Source organism: Leucoraja erinacea, chromosome 25, assembly GCF_028641065.1.
Source record: "Leucoraja erinacea ecotype New England chromosome 25, Leri_hhj_1, whole genome shotgun sequence".
NCBI classification, from domain to species: Eukaryota; Metazoa; Chordata; class Chondrichthyes; order Rajiformes; family Rajidae; genus Leucoraja; species Leucoraja erinaceus.
The window spans coordinates 1,923,070-1,942,466 of NC_073401.1; the positions used below are offsets into that span (position 1 = coordinate 1,923,070).

Sequence of the window (19,397 nt, forward strand, 5' to 3'; positions counted from 1 at the left end):
AATGTAATAAACACACATATGTATATCTGGTTATCTGATTATCTGACTACTTGGTTATCACAAATCATGGTTTATCATATATGATAAAAGGAAGGAATATTAATCATGGCCAAATTGCAGAGACTAGGCCACTAAAATTGAATAAAGGCTTCTGGGCTGCTAGGCCATTCGGTCAATTTAAAAGTGCTTTCTGTAAAAATGGGACAAGCTGCATAGTGGTGCTAGTTTATCTAAAGCCTAGATCAGAGCTGCAGGAAGAGAATGGGAACATCTGCAGACCATGCCAATTAGGTATAAAATGCATAAAATAGATTGGATGAATGCAAACCAGACACACAATGTAAATAATGTTGCAAAGCATTACTTTGCTGAATGTTGATTGGATTACGTATTGAGTCTTGTTTGGTTTTCTTGCATATCAGGGCACATGTTGCGATGTTCGTTTCCTCTGAGAAACACTGTTTGAATACAATGCTTTAGCCACTGTATTACTCGGTCAGGGAAATGTCTATCATGTACTGTGTTGATCGATATCAGTTATTGGATTGTAAAGAGAACACCCCCATGTGGTTCGGCTCCACGAGGTCCTGTGTCCATCTTCTGGGAGAGCGCTTAGGACTGTGTTACCTTATGGTCTTTATGGTCTCTGAGCGAGGCCAAGAGGGTGTGATCAGGCAGATACAAGGATCGAACCCGCAGTGGTTAGGTACAGCAGTGGGAACTGTAATTGTGTTTTGTCAAAATAAAGTTTAGATGTGCAAGTGCTTGACTCAGTGATTTTTGACTGAAACTGGATGGGGGGGGGGGGGGGGGGGGGGGGGGGGGGGGGGGGGGGGGGGGGGGGGAGGAAGCTTAGAACGTGCAATTTACATTTGGTGTCTCAGAGAAAAATGGAGCACCTGGCCACAGGGAGAACATACAAACTCTAGACAGGCAGCACCCATGGTCAGGATCGACCCGGGGTCCCTGGCATTGTAAGACAGCACCTTTACCGCTGTGCCGCCCCACTGTGTCGTGTTGGGTTAGCAGAGATATTGGTTTAACATTGCAGTTGAAAGATGACACCCTCACTACTGCGACTGTGTCAGCCTGGTGAGGTCTTAGTAGTGAGACTGGAAGCAACAATCCCTGACTCAGCTGAGAGTGCTACTGCTGACTCATGCAGCTGACAGAAGCATCTCTAACCAATAAAACTCCATCAGTCATTTACTGCAACTCACCTGGGCTACCTCTGATGATAAATGAGCTATACCAAGTATATAAGTTCAAGGAGCAGAATAAGGTCATTCGGCCCATCAAGATTACTCTGCCGTTCAATCATGGCTGATCTGTTGCCGTCAGGCAGACGGTACAGATCTACAAGGACAAGGACAAATAGACTAAAAAACAGTTTTTACCCCACTGCTATAAAAGCACTAAATGTAGCCGCCAAGGAACGCAGGGGCGATACAGACTAAGGGACTGTGGTACACTGTGAAATCGACAGAAGGATGGAGGGTTGGGTGTGCATGCGTGCTTTGTTCGTGATATTTATTTAGTTGTTTATCTTTTAATATTTTACCTTGTATGTATCGTTAGCTTTTAGAAATGTTTGAATGCTGCACTGACTGGCTGACATTTTAAATTTCGTTGTACATGGTTCATGTTACAATGACAATAAAGAAACTATTCTATTCTATTCTATCTCTCTTTCCCTCTCACCCTCATTCTCCTGCCTTCGCTCCATAACCCCTGACACCCATACTAATAAAGAACCTGTCGATCCCCGCCTTAAAAATATTCATGTTCTGGCAAATGTAGAAATCGTGATGGGTGTGGGATGTGCATGACAACGAGATAACATCAGAACACAGAAGCCTCATATTTAAGTCAGGATATTTATTTATTTGGAATATTTTTGTTTTACAAGCTCACAAATTAAATGCATTAGGAAGACTAATGTCATGGAGAATATATCTTATTTTCACAGAAAGATTAAAACAGCTGGTACAGGAATATTCTGGGTAGCCTCCAACTCCAGTGCAACAGGAGAGCGAAGAATCAGATACCAACTGGCATTATTGAACAAATATGTTCCTTGTTCAACCTTGCTCTTCCTATTTCATTTGTTCTAAGACATTCAAAAAAAACTATTTGGGTTGAACGCATTCTAACGAATACAAACACATCTGTTGATATATGTGACTGTTTAACCTAGCTACAATTGATAAGACCCAACATTAACTAATGCATTTTTTTTGGCTGTTATAATTTATCATTGGGTGTTCATATAATTGAGATTCATTTATTTTTTTAAATGTCTGCTTACAGGCCCTTCTTCACAAACACAGTTTCACAAAAGTTCATGTGAGATGGTTTACAAAAGTAAAACAATTGAGAGTTTATTACACAATGCACGGAGGTTCCAAAAGCGCAGTCTCTGTGGCCTGCAACATATAAATAAATTCAATAAATAGGACAAATAAATATTAAATAAATGGTTACAGCATTGATCTTTATCAATATATTTACAGTGCATAGTGAAAATACAATTGATCAGGAGTTAGCACAAGAATTTGGTATATTCCTTACTTAAATGTGAAACAATTGAAATAAATATCATTGGAGTGCAAATTAAGGAACAAATGTATAACTCTATCAATAACTTACTACAAGTCACCTGGGCTACTCTTATATAATGGTCTGCAGGATAAGCTTATTTTCATTCAATGGCATCTTGCCACTGTTGTTCTTTTCAGCAATTAGGCCCTTAGGGTTGAGGAATGCTGTGCTAATAACCTAAGCAGTCCAGGCCCATAGAATGAGCACCTAAGACTCCCAGTTCATGGAGAGATTTGCATGCCTCCACTCTGCCCCAAGAAAGATTCAGATCATGAATCCTTAAAAAAAAACAATCTCACTCTGCAGGAGCAGTTTCTTTTCAGTGTGTTACTGCAGCAGCTGGCTGCGGCCCCTGCTCTCTGAACAACGAACGCTGCCTGATCAACAGTGTCAGGACTCATCTGATTTTCTCAGGACAACTAGAGCAAGATTTTGTCCTTGGAGGCTGGAGCTCAGCGGCTGCTGCTCTAAACCCAGCCAGCTTTGGAGTTGAACTTTGTGCTATTTTGCTTGCTGTACACCTATATATGCGATAAAGATGAAGTAAGATTATTTTCTTCATCAAAGCTGCAGATGTCAGATCAAACTCATTCCGTTTTCATTGCATGTTGACCAGATTCCTTACAGTTGACAAAACCCAAAGCCCATCTTTCACTCTTTCTCCAGATCCTAATAGTGAGGAAACTCTTCCACACCTGCCCTGCCGTCTTGGGAAGGCAGGTGTCAGAAGCCAACCTTGACACTAGAGACACAAGAGACTGCAGGTGTTGTATGAAATCTGTAGCAAAAGATAAACTGCTGGAGGAACTCAGCAGATCAAACAGCATCTGAAAGAGCAAGGAGCCCTTCAGCGAGTCCTGATGAAGGGCCTTGACTGCAACACCAGGCATCCCTTTGCCTCTACTGAGCTGCAAAGTTACTGTGGCAATTTGTTTTTCTGCTCCACCCTCTGTGTTAGTTTTATTGCGTCTTCCTGCCCATTGTTTGAGAATTTTCCTGGTACCCTGTACCGCAGAAAATGGATAGACGCAAACTGCTGGAGTAACTCAGTGGGACAGGCAGCATCTCTGGAGAGAAGGAATGGGTGACGTTTCAGGTCGAGACCCTTCTTCAGACCACAGACAATGGCTTTGGCCTGTCAATGTAAATTGTTCAATAATTGATAAACAATGTACTGGGCGATAACCCAGCATCCGCAGTTTCTTGTGTCTCGGCAGTTTTCTAGAGAGGATGTTCGTTTCCAAGTCTCTGGTGAAAACAACCGAGAGAAAGCCGATGTTTTCATTTTATCCCCGGCTGACAACAAAGGGTATCTGAGGACTGCTTTCTGCCTCGTGATTATCCATCTCAGGACGACTGGGGGTCTTGATTGATTTGCTATGATTGATTTTCTTTCAACAAGTTGGCCGGATTAGCTTACCAACATCTGGCAGTAGCCAGGAAACATTATTAAACAAGTTCAGCAGACCAGGCTGGCATCCACGGGTATTGTGTGTCAGAGGGACTTACATCAGCTCCTATTATTTGCATTTAAAACTGTATCTCTTAATTTACGATGAAGGCTGTTTTCTGCTTGGGGCAGGGGAAGTCAGCAGGATTCTAGGATAAACAAGGTAGGCACAAAATGCTGGAGTAGCTCGGCATCTCTGGAGAGAAGGAATGGGTGACGTTTCGGGTCGAGACCTTTCTTCAGACTGATGTGAAGCCTGACACATGCCCGAATGTACACTACACCTCCGAGCGTTGAGCTCACTGTTGACTTTGGTTCAGTGTGTCGACTGAATCTGTGTAGTGAGTGCACATGGTATGGCTGTGGGGGAGGGGGATTGTCAGCTGTGCTCCCACATAATCTGATTCATCATATTTCTGAGCTCAAGTCTAAATGCCCTCTGAAAATAGCCACAGTGCACCTGCTGTGTTTCACAGCTTCCAGTCAGAGCTGCTGCTGTGTGTGTTGACTGCCACCCAGTCTTTGTGGCGTGGCCTGAGGGTACACAACCTCCAAATGTCCCTATGTGACAATTAGATGATGCTAATTAAAAAGACTGGTGTTTCTGGTCCAGGCTTGGTGTGGGCTGACATTTCAAAACATAAAGCATTTGAAGATTACATTTCATCTTTAAAGCGAGAGATGATCTTGGCGAAATTGGAGTCTGTCTGCCTCTCTGTCTACTGCGCTCTGCCACACATACACACGCCAGATCCCATGTGTCCGTTAAACATTGTGAGACCAGAATAACATCTAGGTCATTCTGCACCTGGTGGGCTGGGAAGCAGGAAGGGGGGGAAGGAGAGGGAGAAGGAGAGGGAGGAGGAGAGGGGAGTGGGGGAGTGGGAGGGCGAAGAGGGAGAGGGAGAGAGGGGGTTCAGTAATGGGGAGGCGCAGCTCAACGCCTCAGACTCTCGTAGCTGCCGTCTGAATCGTAACTCTTGCTCCTGCTGCGGCCACTGCTCCCTCTGTCCGAGCTGCGGCTGCGGCTGCGGCTCCTGTTGCGGCTGCGGCTGCGACTGCGGCTCCTGCTGGAGTAACTGCGGCTGCGGCTGGTGGTGCGGCTGCGGGTGCGGCTCCAGCTGCGGCTGTGGCTGCGGCTGCTGTGGCTGCTGTACCTGGAGGAGTAGCTGCTCACACTGCTGGAGGATGAAGGGCTGGGTCTGTAGTAAGGGATTGGCCGCTTTCGAGCACTGGCAAACAAACATAAACACCAGATTGCACTTCCAAATATGCAGACAACCGATTTACCGTTAACCATCAACATCGCTGTCATTTTCATCTGACGCAGGAGGTGAATTTTGAGGCGTTTGTTGACATTAATCAGGTGGATATTAATCTACTAAAGTTTGTGTAGCAAGGAACTGCAGGATTTACGTCGAAGTTAGACACGAAACACTGGAGTAACTCAGCGGGAATGGCAGCATCTCTGGAGAGAAGGAATGGGTGGCATTTTGGGCCCAGACCCTTCTTCAGACTGAGAGTGAGGGAAGAGGGAGTCTAGAGATATGGAAGGATAAAGGTTTCAAAGATCTGTTTATTGTCACGTGCACCAATTAAGGCACAGTGAAACTCGATTAATGTGTGAAAACGAGATATCAAAGAAGATGTACAATAGATCATTGTTAGCTAGGAGATGGTGACAGCGAAGCGCAAAGAGATTTAATTTAATAAGGGGGACATCAGGCCCATCCACTGTTCCAGGTGTGGACTCCTGTATATCGGCGAGACCAAGCTCAGGCTTTCGCTCAGTCTACCTAAACCTACTTGATGTTCCATTGCGAAACACTTTAACTCCCCCTCCCATTCCGACCTTTGTGTCCTGAGCCTACTCCATTGTCAGAGTGAGGCCCAGCCCAAATTGAAGGAACAGCACCTCATATTTCAGTTGGGCAGCTTACACCCCAGCGGTATGAACATTGAATTCTCTAACTTCAAGTAACCCTTTCTTTCCCTCTCTCTCCATCCCTCCCCCTTGCCAGTCTGACTGCCCCCCTGAATAAATGTCATGTCTGTTTATTTTGTTGTCACCTCCTGGCTAACAATGATCTATTCTACATATTCCCTGAAACGCATCTCCTTTGATGTCTTGTTTTCACACCTCACCCTTCCTTATGATAGGGGGTTAAACATTGTAAACCGTGTAGGAAGGAACTGCAGATGCTGGTTTAAACCGAAGATAGACACAAAAAGATGAAGTTAAGCTTCAGTCTGAAGGAGGGTCTCGACCCAAAACATTCCTTCTCTCCAGAGATGCGGTCTGACCCACTGAGTTACTCCAGCTTTTTATGTCTATCTTTAATAAGCAGTTCCATTGACTTCAGCTAAATTAATTATTAGATGTGGCCTCCAGTGACAACTGTCATTCAACCCTTTTGTCCATGAGATTATAGAATCAACAGTAATTTTAAAAATAGGTAATTGGTTACTTTGCCAAACAATGCTTGGGTTGTTCTAATCCCTATGTTTCCTTATCTACCTGTCTACCAATCAATCCTTTAGAAATAGTAAAGGTTTTCTCTTAAATTATTCTCATTTTGCCGAGTTAAATTGTGTGTAAGCGACGTGCTTTAATTCCCATATACCTTAGCCAACTATCTATTTGCCTTTTAAATTTGCAATCATTGGTACATTAAAAACTGCTGAATTCTATGAAACAATCTCAAGGTGGGAAGTCAGCCAAGATGTTATACAACACAATTACGATCATATCACTTGTGATTCATAATGATTTATGCGAGCAATTAGTTTGGCTTAGAAAAATTGGCATATTAGACTTTTGATAATTTTGACTTGATTGGAACTGGTCCATATTGGTGCATGAATCTAATATCACCCAAATGCAATCTTACTGACAACTAATGCAAAACCTAAAACCTACCAGTCAACTGTGCAACATACTTAACTGCTATTAAAAGTCATTGGCATCTCCTGGTAGCTAATCTATACACATTAGCTGGCAGGGAAAAAGGACAGACAGAAAATGCTGACAGAGGCAAGTTAGCATTGATGCTCGGAAAAAAAATCTTCATATAGAAGGCAAACAGCAGGTGGAACAAAAAAGGATGAGGTGGACCTCAATGAAAATAACCGAATAGTACAAGGCTTGGACAGAGTGGACGTGGAGAGGATGTTTCCACTAGTGGGAGAGTCGAGGGCCAGAGGTCATAACCTCAGAATTAAAGGACATTCTTTTAGGAAGGAGATGAAGAGAATTTATTTTTAGTCAGAGGGTGATGAATCTGTGGAATTCTTTGCCACAGGAGGGTGCGGAGGCCTTCAATGGATATTTTTAAGGCAGAGATAGACAGACTCTTGATTAGTACGGGTGTAAAGGGTTATGGAGAGAAGGCAGGAGAATGGGGTTGGGAGGGAGAGATAGATCAGCCATGATTGAATGGCGGAGTAGGCTTGATGGGCCGAATGGCCTAATTCTGCTCATGTCACATGTCTTTACCAAGAGCGATGAAATAGTAAAGGACTGGGGAAGCACGTACAAAGCTTGTTGGCATCAGCATGAGAATAGGGCAAGAAGAGAAGGACCAGCTGGAACTTCCCCACTGCTGCGTGATATGCAAAACATGTCTCCCTGCTGCAGCACTGAACTATTAAAACCTGGTGATTTATTCACCTCTCAATAACGGGGTGACCTTTCACTGACCTGGTAATGCGGCGAGGTTCCAGATGACTTGGAGAGTCTCGTCTGCGCTTCCTCATTGGGGAGTAGGAGCGAGAGCGGCGTCTCCTCGACTCCCTCTCCCGTGATCCGTATTTCTTACCATCCCGACCTCTGTCATGGTCCCTATCCAATCACAAATCACAGCAAGAGCTTCTTCAACAAAGCTGAAGCACACGGCCAACTGGACCCTTTTCTATCCATGTAATGGTAGCATCTGCGTTTAAACCCCCCACTGCACATAATCTGCTGCTTTTGTTTCATTGCTAGTTGGACTGTTCTTGTATTTTTCAGTTGGTCAAAATGTTGATAGGCCAGACATGGCATGGGGAAATTGAACCTCGGATTATTTGCTAAATGTTGGTATCTACAGATGGGGCTGGTGGGGGTGATGGGGGGGGGGGGGGGGGGGGGGGGGGGGGAGTGGTTGGTATTGTTCAATAGAAAAACTTTCCATTTACTCGATAACTGAATTAGAAAGGTGTGCTGCATGGGTAATCCCAACACCAGATTAGACTCTTCCCTGGAGCCAATGACGTTCGGAACAACCTACCAGCCACTTGAAGGGCAACTCCATATAACAGTAATAATACAAAGCCGGAGGAGAAGAGTTGTTGACGATCGTAAACTTAGACTTAAGTAAAATGGGATTTCATAAAATGAAGAATAAAAATAAGAAAAATTATGTTGTGGGATAATAAAAAGAAAGAAGGGAAATTTTAATAACAGGCATCTCTTGATGTTGCTGAGCAATAGTGTATGTATGGTATGGCTGCCCAGCTTGCAGCTGTCCGTTTTTTCTCTCTTTTTTTAATTTTTAGTTAGTTGAGTTTTTTGTTTTCGGAGTTCTAGCCTTTTTTATGTGGGGGTGGGGGGATGGGGGGGAAACTGCTTTCTAAGGTCCCTACCTGGTCGAAGGGGCGGCTTCTCTCCGGGCTGCACCGTCGACCCGTCCTCGCTGCCTACCAGTGGGCCTGGAGTGGCGTTTCCTGAGGGGACCACCCTGAACCACGTCTTTGGCAGCGGCACAGCGCTGGAGCGCTATCGCGGAGCGGTGTGGGCGATGCCTTGCCCGGGTCGCTACGCTGGAGCTCCGGAATGCTGAGACTGCAGGTGAACATCGCGGAGCTGCGGGTCTGTGGAGTGGCCAGCCGTGGGCGGCAGCGCTGACTTTAACATTGGGAGCCTGGGATCTCTTGCCGAGATCGCCAGTTGTGGAGCTCCATCCAGCGAGGCCTGTTGGCTTCGGAAGCCGCGGCCTCCCATAAGGAAGCGGCCGTTCCAGGCACCCCGAGCTGCTGAGAGGGATCTCCAGACGCCGGAGCACCATCACACGGCGAAGAGGGGCCTGTAACATCGGCCCCCATAGCGGCGACTGCGGAGGCCTCAATAGGCCCGACTATGGGTGGACAAGGGATGGGGACTGGACTTTGTGCCTTCCCTCATAATGGGAACCATTGTGGGGGGATGTTTTTTATCTTTATTGTTAAATTCTTTAATGTTGTGCCTTATCTTTATCTGTGTGCTGCATGGCAAAACAAATTTCACTACACCAATTGGTGTACGTGACAATAAATGTCCTTTGCCCTTTGTCCTTTGTATCATTGAACCTTTATGTATGCGTGATGTTCGTTGAGGAAATTCAAGTGCGTCTCTAAGTTATAACTTCTGGAGACTCGGTAATAAATTGGATACATTTCCTTAAAAAAACAATGCTGTGGGAACAGAACCTGACATGTGATAAATGGAGTGGAACACACAACAGGCTCTCAAACTGCACAATTGGGCTTGTCCTCACTTGATTTTCTGGTGCTGATGCAGATTCATTGATAATAATTGATCGCTATCTTCAATGGAAAAACTCCATTATTAAGTTACCATGCAACTACCAGGATGAGTGTAGAAGCCAAACTGGATACATCACGGAAACGGGCCCTTCGGCCCTAGTCCCCACCGGCCAGCTATCCCGCACATTAACACTATCCCACACACACTAGGGACAATTTTACATTTACACCAAGCCAATTTAATATCGTTTAATATCCATCTGCTATTTTTCCTTTGTTCCTCTGCTAATGGCAGATTGGACATTTGACTTTATTTTAGACTTTAGAGATACAGCACGGAAGCAGGCCCTTCGGCCCACCGAATCTGCACCACTCACCACCGATCCCTCCTTACACTAGCACTATCCTACACACTAGGGACAACTTACAATTTCACCAATGCCAATTAACCTAAAAACCTGTTCATCTTTGGAGTGTGGGAGGAAACAGAAGCATTCAGAGAAACCCCACGTGGACACAAGGAAACGTACAAAATTAATTAACTATAGAGTGCTGGGTGTCACTGAGGGGTTAACTTGAAGTGATGTTGACAATACTACCTGCGGGATGAGATTAGCAGCATTTTACCTGTTTAAATATTCATGTTTATTTCTTACTAGGCAACTTTTGACAGTTCCAATTCTGGTATTTATCCTTTGCAAAATAAGGAATCTTCATCCAATGATCTGAACATAATAATTATTTACATTTAGTTTATGCAAATTAAAACTGGACTTCTGCCTCAAACTTCTGCCGACCACATCATTTACAAAATCACTGGGGTCCCTGCAGACCTCCTGCTAACCAATTGTCTTTCTGTACATTAGCTGGATCCTCCTGCCAACCCATTACTTTTCTACAGGAATTAGTAGACATTTAGGAATAGAAACATCTACATGGCTGTTTTCTGAGTTTGGAGAGGAGATACTTGGAACATTATGGTGCAAGCATTAACAGACTGAGCAATTTCCCAAACTGAAAATTGAGCATAAACCTTGCCTGTAACCCACCAAACACAATGACATGTACACAGCAAAATCAGGTTTTTAAAACAACCCCTTCATAAGTTACCTCTCTGGGCTGTATCTTGAATAGCTTGGGCTACGACGTGATCGGGAGCTTCTGCTTCCTGGACTTCTCCTAGATCTTGGTGAATAGCTCAGAGAGCGTGAAGATGACCTATGCAAGCACAGAGTAATATCAAGCCCTTGATGTTTGAGTCGATTTGCCTTGATATACAACTGCCGTTATCCATTTGGGTAACAAATGTACTTCAGCAACCCAATTTGAAATTTAAGTTGATGACATAATTCCACTTCAATGCATTCAGGAACTGACAAAGTGAAGTATTTTGCAGTACAACTCAAGTAACAGATTCAGAGTCATAGAGTAACCACAAAAACAATCTATGCCGAACACCCATCAAACATCTATCTATCTATCTATCTATCTATCTATCTATCTATCTATCTATCTATCTATCTATCTATCTATCTATCTATCTATCTATCTATCTATCTATCTATCTATTTTTTTGCCACCTTACTCACCATTCTCTGCTCCAGGCGCACCAAGTTTTGTTCCGACTGGTGGACGATTACAAAAGTTATGAAGGTTTACAAAATTGTGAGATCAGTAGATTGGTCTTCTCACCTGTCTGTCAACATGAAGGTAACCCCCCCCTTCCGGCACCCGCAGGAGAATAAAGCCCCGGAGGCGAGGCTGAGTTTGTGAACACATCCAGAAGCCGCCAGGAATAAAGCTGAAGCAGCGGAGTGTGAGCTGTGTTCCGCGGGTGGGAGCTGTAAGCGCAACAGGCACTGGGAACTGGAGCAGCTGTGTGTGTCCGGAGCCGGGCCCTGGAGCCGGAAGTGTAATCGGTGTCCGGGCCGGGAACGGGTGGGCCCCACTCCCCCACACCCCCCCCCCCCCCCCCCCCCACCCCACCTTCCCCCACCCCCCCACAATCACTCTCTCCCGCAACCACCCACCCCACATGCCCCTCCCCCTCCCCCCCACCCACTCCGCCACATCCACACCCCCGCACCCCACACCCCCATCCCCCACCCACTCCCCCGCACCCACACCCCCATCCCCCACACACCCCCTGCACCATCCCCTCCCCACACACACCCCTCCCCCACACCCCCTACCCTACACATCCGCCTACCACCCACACTCCCCCAACATACACCCCTTCCCCTACCCCCCACAATCCCACAAAACCCCTCCCCACATACCCCTCCCCCACATACACACCCCTCCCCCACATACTACTCCCTCACATACACACCCCTCCCCCACACATATACCCCTCCCCACAAACCCACACCCACACCCCCTCCCCCACAACCCCCTCCACCACACAGCCCGAATCCCACACCCCCACACACCCTCAACTCCCCTCCCCACATCCCCCCTACCGCCCACACCCCTCCCCCTCTCACATACAACCCCGCTCCTATCACCACAACCCCCTACCCCCCACAACTGCCACAAAACCCTCTCCCTAAACACCCCTCCCCTACACACACATACCCTCCCCCAGACACCCTCCCTCCCCCACAACAACAACCCCCTCCTACACACTCCCCCCTCCCCAAACAACCCCCCCCCCACACACACTCCCCTCCCCACAGCCCCCTCTTCTACACACCACCCCCCCCCCCCCACATACCCCCCCTCCTCAAGCCGTGACAGAGTAAACTGTGACCACACGCCGTGACTGAATGAACTTTCAGTCCACAAGCCGTGACTGAGTGAACTGTGAGTCCTCAAGCCGTGATCAGGGGCGCCACAACGGGGCAGTTGGGGGCTATGCGTGAGTCATGGAATAGTGGAATTAGTGGGGAGGTAGAATATTGCGTTGGGGGACCAGGCCTCCCGTGTGAGAATGGGACCCAATGGGTCCCACTTTGTCTAGTTTACACTAATCATAGAGTCATAGAGTGATACAGTTTTGAAACAGGCACATTGGCACAACTGAGTCATCATGTTCCAGCTACTCTAGTCCCACTTGCCTGCGCCTGGTTCTTATCCCTCCGGACCTGTCCTATCCATGTACCTGTCTAACCTTTTCTTAAATGATAGGATAGTCCCTGCCTCAACTACTTCCTCTGGCAGCTTGTTCCATACACCCACCACCCTTTGTGTGAAAAAGGTACCCCTTGGATTCCTTATTACCCATCACCTTAAACCTGTGCTCCTCAATTCCCCTACTCTGGGCATGAGGCTCTATGCATCTACCCAATCTATTCCTCTCATGATTTTGTACACTTCTATAAGATCACAATAGACAATAGGTGCAGGAGTAGGACATTTGGCCCTTAGAGCAAGCACCGCCATTCACTGTTATCCTGGCTGAACATCCACAGTCATTACCCCGTGCATGCCTTCTCCTCATATCCCTTGACACGGCTATCTTTAAGAGCTCTATCTAAGTCTCTCTTGAAAACATCCAGAGAATCGGCCTCCACTGCCTTCTGAGACAGAATTCAACAGATTCACAACTCTCTGGGTGAAAAAGTTTCTCCTCATCTCTGTTCTCAATGGCCTGCCCCTTATTCTTAAACTGTGGCCCCCGGTTCTGCACCACCCCAACATCAGGAACATGTTTCCTCCTGCTAGCATGTCCAATCCATTAATAATCTTCTATATTTCAATAAGATCTCCTCTCATCCTTCTAAATTCCAGTGTATACAAGCCCAGCCGCTCCACTCTATCAACATATGAGTCTCACCATCCAGGGCATTAACCTCGTGAACCTACGCTGCACTCCCTAAATAGCAAGAATGTCCTTCCTCAGATTTGGAGACCAAAACTGCACACAATACTCCAGGTGTGGTCTCACCAGGGCTCTGTACAACTGCAGAAGTAACTCTTTGCTCTACTCAAATCCTCTTGTTATGAAGGCCGATATGCCATTAGCTTTCTTCATTGCCTGCTGTACCTGCATGCTTACTTTCAGTGACTGATGAACAAGGACGCCCCAGATCTCATGTACTTCCCCTTTTCCCAACGACACCATTCAGATAATAATCTGCCTTCCTGCTCTACCCACCAAAGTGAGTAACCTCACATTTATCCACATTAAACTGCATCTGCCGTGCAACTGCCTACTTACCCAACCTGTCCAAGTCACCCTGCATCCTCATAACACCCTCCTCACAGTTCACACTGCCACCCAGCTTTGTGTCATCTGCAAATTTGCTAATGTTATTTTCAATCCCTTCATCTAAATCATTAATATATATTGTAAATAGCTGCGGTCCCAGCACTGAGCTTTGTAATACCCCACTAGTCACTGCATGTCATTCTGAAAGTGACCCGTTAATCCCTACTCTTTGTTTCCTATCTGCCTACCAATTTTCTATCCATGTCAGTGCCCTATCCCCAATAAAATATGGTCTAATTTTGCCCACTAATCTCCTATGTGGGGATTATCAAAGGCTTTCTGAAACATCCACTGGCTCTCTTTAGTCCATTTTCCTAGTTACACCGTCAAAAAATTCCAGATTAGTCAAGCATGATTTCCCCTTCGCAAATCCATGCTGACTTGGACCGATCCTGTTACTGCTATCCAAATGTGCCGCTATTTCATCTTTTATAATTGACTCCAGCATCTTCCCCACCACCAATGTCAGTCTAACCTGTCTATAATTTCCTGTTTTCTCTCTCCCTCCCTTCTTAAAAAGTGGGATAACATTAGCTACCATCCAATCCACAGGAACTGATCCTGAATCTATAGAACTTTGGAAAATGATCACCAATGCGTCCACAATTTCGAGAACCACATCAAGTCAAGTCAAGTCAAGTTTATTTGTCACATACACATACGAGATGTGCAGTGAAATGAAAGTGGCAATGCTCGCGGACTTTTGTGCAAAAGACAAACAACAAAACAACCAAACAAATTATAAACACAATCATAACACACATATTCTTTTACATAATAAATAATGGAAGGAAAAATGTTCAGTAGAGTTAGCCCCAGGTGAGATAGGCGTTTACAGTCTGAATTGCCTCTGGGAATTCTTTAAGTACCCTGAGACGCAGACCACCAGGCCCTGGGGATTTATCAGCCTTCAGTCCCATCAGATTACCCAACACCATTTCATACCTAATGTGAATTTCCTTCAGTTCCTCCGTCACCCTAGGCCACGAGTACATTTGGGAGATTGTTTGTGTCTTCCTTCTTGAAGACAGATCCAATTTACCTGTTCAACTCGTCTGTCATTTTCTTGTTCCCCATAATAAATTCACCTGTTTCTGTCTTCAAGGCACCCACATTTGTCTTAACTAATTAATTAATTAGTCACCCTTCATCCTCCTGCGCCCCCCTGGAATGGAAACCCAGCCTACTCAACCTCTCCCTGCAGTTAACACCCTCTAATCCTGGCAACATCCGGGTAAATCTTTTCTGAATCTTTCAAGCTCGACAATATCTTTCCTATAACATAAATATATATTTTTAATCACCTCAAACTCCCATCCCCTCTAACAGCCTCCCCCAGATTCTCATCGATTCATGGTTAGAGACACATACAGCATGGGAACAGGCCAACAATAGACACAAAATACTGGAGTAACTCTGCGGGACAGGCAGTATCTCTGGTGATAAGAATGGGTGATGTTTCAGATCGAGGCCCTTCTTCAGACTGAGAGTCAGGGGAGAGGGAGACTAGGAATATGGAGACGGGTAAGGTGTGAAAAGGATAGATCAAAGCAGACGATGACCAAAGATATGTAGAATTGTTCATTGTTAGCAAAGGGATAGGTGACAATGGCATACAATCAGGAGGACAGTGAAACTAATCGGAGCATTAGGCATGGGGAGGGATGGAGAGAGAGGGAAAGTAAGGGTTACTTGAAGTTAGAGAAATCAATATTCATACCGCTGGGTTGTAAGTTGCCCTTGCTTTCCCTCTCTGATGAAAGTAGGGTGATGGATGTCGTCTGCATGGAATTTAGCAAGGGTTTTGACATGCTCCCACATGGTAGAATGATCTGGAAGATTAGGATTCACGATCTTAAGAATTATGGAAAGTAGATATTCTGGCTGGAGGCCTGTGACCAATACAGTTCCCTGTTTTCCCAGGTTATGGCAGTGTTCGGTTCTCGAGACCTATTTGTAATCTGAACAGATTGCAGGTTGGAAATATGGCCATTTAGAACATTGAGTAGAGGTTGGGAGATCGTGTTGCCGTTAAATAAGATGTTGGTGAGGCCACATTGAGTATTGCTTTCAGGTTTGGGCACCACGTTATGGGAAAGATGTTGTCAAGCTGGAAAGGGTGCAGAGAAGATTTACAAGGATGTTGTCAGGACTCGAGGGTCTGAGATATAGGGAGTGGTTGAGCAAGCTGGGATTCCATAATTTGGAGCTTAGGGGGATGAGGGGTGACCTTATAAAGGTGTACACAATCATGAGAAGAGTAGATTGCATACATTCACAGTGTCTCTTGCCCAGAGTAGGTGAATCCCAAAACTAGGGTTTCCAAGGTTTAAGGTGAGGGGGGGAAGAGATTTAATAGGAACCCGAGGGTAACTTTTTTTACACAAAGGGTGGTGATTGTATGGAACGAGCTGCCGGAGGAGGTAGTTGAGGCAGGGATGATCGCAATATTTAAGAAACATTTAGATAGGTACATGGATAGGATGTTGAGAGGGATATAGGCCAAATGCAGGGAGGTGGGGCTAAAGATGGGACAAGTTGGTCGGCGTGGGCAAGTTGGGCCGCGGGGCTTGTTTCCACACTGTATAACTCTGTGACTCTCTATTCTATTAGCTTTAAAATAGTTGTGGGTAAGGACAGGGCAGGCTCACAGTTAAACATTCTGAATTGGGGCAAGGCACACTTTGATGGGAACGTGGTAATAGTTGATTGAAGTTGGAAGTCAGGAAATGCGATACTTTTAAAAGAATGATGTTGACAGTGCAAGGCATCCATGTTCCTGTTAGAGTAACGAGCAAGGCAGCTGTGCATGACGAGAGACTTTGAGGCTCTGGTCAGGATGAAGTGCCAAGGGCCAGTTATAGGCAGCTGATCACGTGTATCCCTGGAGGAGTTCCTGGGGACTGAGGAAAATACTTAAAATATTGGTGGGTATATGCAATGAGCTGCCAGAGGAGTAGTTGAGGCAGATACTATATCAACATTTAAAAGTCACAGTCAGGTCCACGGATAAAAAAGATTTAGGAGGAAATGCAGGCAGATGGAACTACAGTAGCACAAATGGGGCATCTCGATCTGCACGAATGAGCTGGGGACTGTGTGACTCCATGAAGGTCTGGGAAAGTTGAAGAAGAGCACTTGCCACTGGTGCAGTAGAGGTGGCCTTGGACTGACACTGGCACATCGCTGGAGTGTAAGGGTACATTGAACTCCACGCACTGGTGCCAAGCTCCCTGAAATCAGATGCTTTCAAACTTGCACTGCCAATTGGATGAACAGTCCACAATAATGGAGGATCTGTTCCAAGCTATCATAGTCACAGAAACATTGAGTCTATACTAACTAAATCACCCATTTACACTCATCCCATTTTATTCTCCCCTGCATTTCCATCAACTCTCCACTGCTCACCTACACACTTGAGGTAATTCACAGTGGCTAATTTACCCAGCATCCCACGCATCTTTGTAATGTGGGAAGAAACCAGAACACTCACTGGAATGTGCAAACTCCACATAGACAGCAAGCTTCAGTTTTGAGGGTCGAGGTGTGAGCGCTCGACAGTTTGTGATGAACTTCCCTGTTCCCTCTGTAATGCAAGATCCATCTCAATGGGCAGTTAAAGGATCAGTTTAGTGTCTCTTGCTGCATATCTCCATTGATTACACTTACTCCCTTGAAATGTCAATTTGGCCCTTGTGCTCAAGTCACTGGGATGTGATGATAGATAGATAGATAGATGACAAATATCAGAGCTACAGGAGAGAGTGCTCTCATTATAATTGACTGGTGTAGAATGGAACTGCAGATGCTGGTTTAAACCGAAGATAGACATAAAAAGCTGGTAACATAGAAAAACATATAAAATATGTGCAGGAGTAGAGGCCATTCGGCCCTTCGAGCCTGCGCCGCCATTCAATATGATCATGGCTGATCATCCAACTCAGTATCCTGTACCTCCCTTCTCTCCATACCCCCTGATACCTTTAGCCACAAGGGCCACATCTAACTCCCTCTTAAATATAGCCAATTAACTTGCCTCAACTACCTTTTGTGGAAGAGAATTCCAGAGATTCACAACTCTCTGTGTGAAAAATGTTTTTCTCATCTCGGTCCTAAAAGATTTCCCCCTTATCCTTAAACTGTGACCCCTTGTTCTGGACTTCCCCAACATCGGGAACAATTTTCCTGCATCTAGCCTGTCCAACCCCTTAACAATTTTGTAAGTTTCTATAAGATCCCCCCTCAATCTTCTAAATTCTAGCGAGTACAAGCCGATTCTATCCAGTCTTCCTTCATATGAAAGTCCTGACATCCCAGGAATCAGTCTGGTGAACCTTCTCTGTACTCCCACTATGGCAAGAATGTATTTCCTCAGATTAGGAGACCAAAACTGTACGCAATACCCCAGGTGTGGTCTCACCAAGACCCTGTACAACTGCAGTAGAACCTCCCTGCTCCTATACTCAAATCCTTTGGCTATGAAAGCTAACATACCATTCGCTTTCTTTACTGCCTGCTGCACCTGCATGCCTACTTTCATTGACTTGTGTACCATGACACCCAGGTCTCGTTGCATCTCCCCTTTACCTAATCGGCCACCATTCAGATAATAGTCTACTTTACTGTTTCTGCCACCAAAGTGGATAACCTCACATTTATCCACATTATACTGCATCTGCCATGCATTTTCCCACTCACCCAGCCTATCCAAGTCACCTTCCAGCCTCCTAGCATCCTCCTCACAGCTAACACTGCCCCTCAGCTTCGTGTCATCCGCAAACCTGGAGATGTTGCATTCAATTCCCTGGTCCAAATCATTAATATATATTGTAAATAGCTGGGGTCTCAGCACTGAGCCTTGCGGTACCCCACTAGTCACTGCCTGTCATTCTGATAAGGATCCGTTTACTCCTACTCTTTGCCAGCCAGTTCTCAATCCACATCAATACTGAACCCCCAATACCGTGTGCTTTAAATTTGTATACAAATCTAATGTGGGACCTTGTCGAAAGCCTTCTGAAAGTCCAGATATAACATATCCACTGGTTCTCCCTTATCCACTCTCCTCGAAAAATTCTATAAGATTTGTCAGACATGATTTACCTTTCATAAATCCATGCTGACTTTGTCCAATGATTTCACCACTTTCCAAATGTGCTGCTATCCCATCTTTAATAACTGACTAGCAGTTTCCCCACTACCGATGTTAGACTAACTGGTCTGTAATTCCCCGTTTTCTCCCTCCCTCCTCCCTTTTAAAAAAAAGTGGGGTTACATTAGCTACCCTCCAATCCTCAGGAACTACTCCAGAATCTAAAGAGTATTGAAAAATTATCACTAATGCATCTACTATTTCTGGGGCTACTTCCTTAAGTACTCTGGGATGAAGCCTATCTGGCCCTGGGGATTTATCGATCTTTAATCTATTCAATTTACCTAACACCACTTCCCGGCTAACCTGGATTTCACTCAGTTCCTCCATCTCATTTGACCCCAGGTCCCCTGCTATTTCCGGCAGATTATTTATGTCTTCCTTCGTGCGGACAGAACCAAAGTAGTTATTCAATTGGTGTACCATGTCCTTGTTCCCCATGATCAATTCACCTGTTTCCGACTGCAAGGGACCCA

General features: G+C 45.5%; 1 protein-coding gene across 1 annotated transcript in view; it reads right to left on the bottom strand.

Annotated features, from left to right (window-relative positions):
* Positions 1–981: 981 nt before the first annotated feature.
* Positions 982–19,397, bottom strand: part of srrm4 (serine/arginine repetitive matrix 4) — a 420,499-nt gene continuing 402,083 nt past the window's right edge. The window contains exons 11-13 of the mRNA XM_055655573.1: positions 10,664–10,771; positions 7,752–7,892; positions 982–5,283 (exon numbers count right to left, since the gene is read on the bottom strand). Of these exons, the coding sequence (XP_055511548.1) occupies positions 4,989–5,283; positions 7,752–7,892; positions 10,664–10,771 (544 nt within the window). The 3' untranslated portion in view covers positions 982–4,988. The remainder of the gene's footprint in view (positions 5,284–7,751; positions 7,893–10,663; positions 10,772–19,397) is intronic.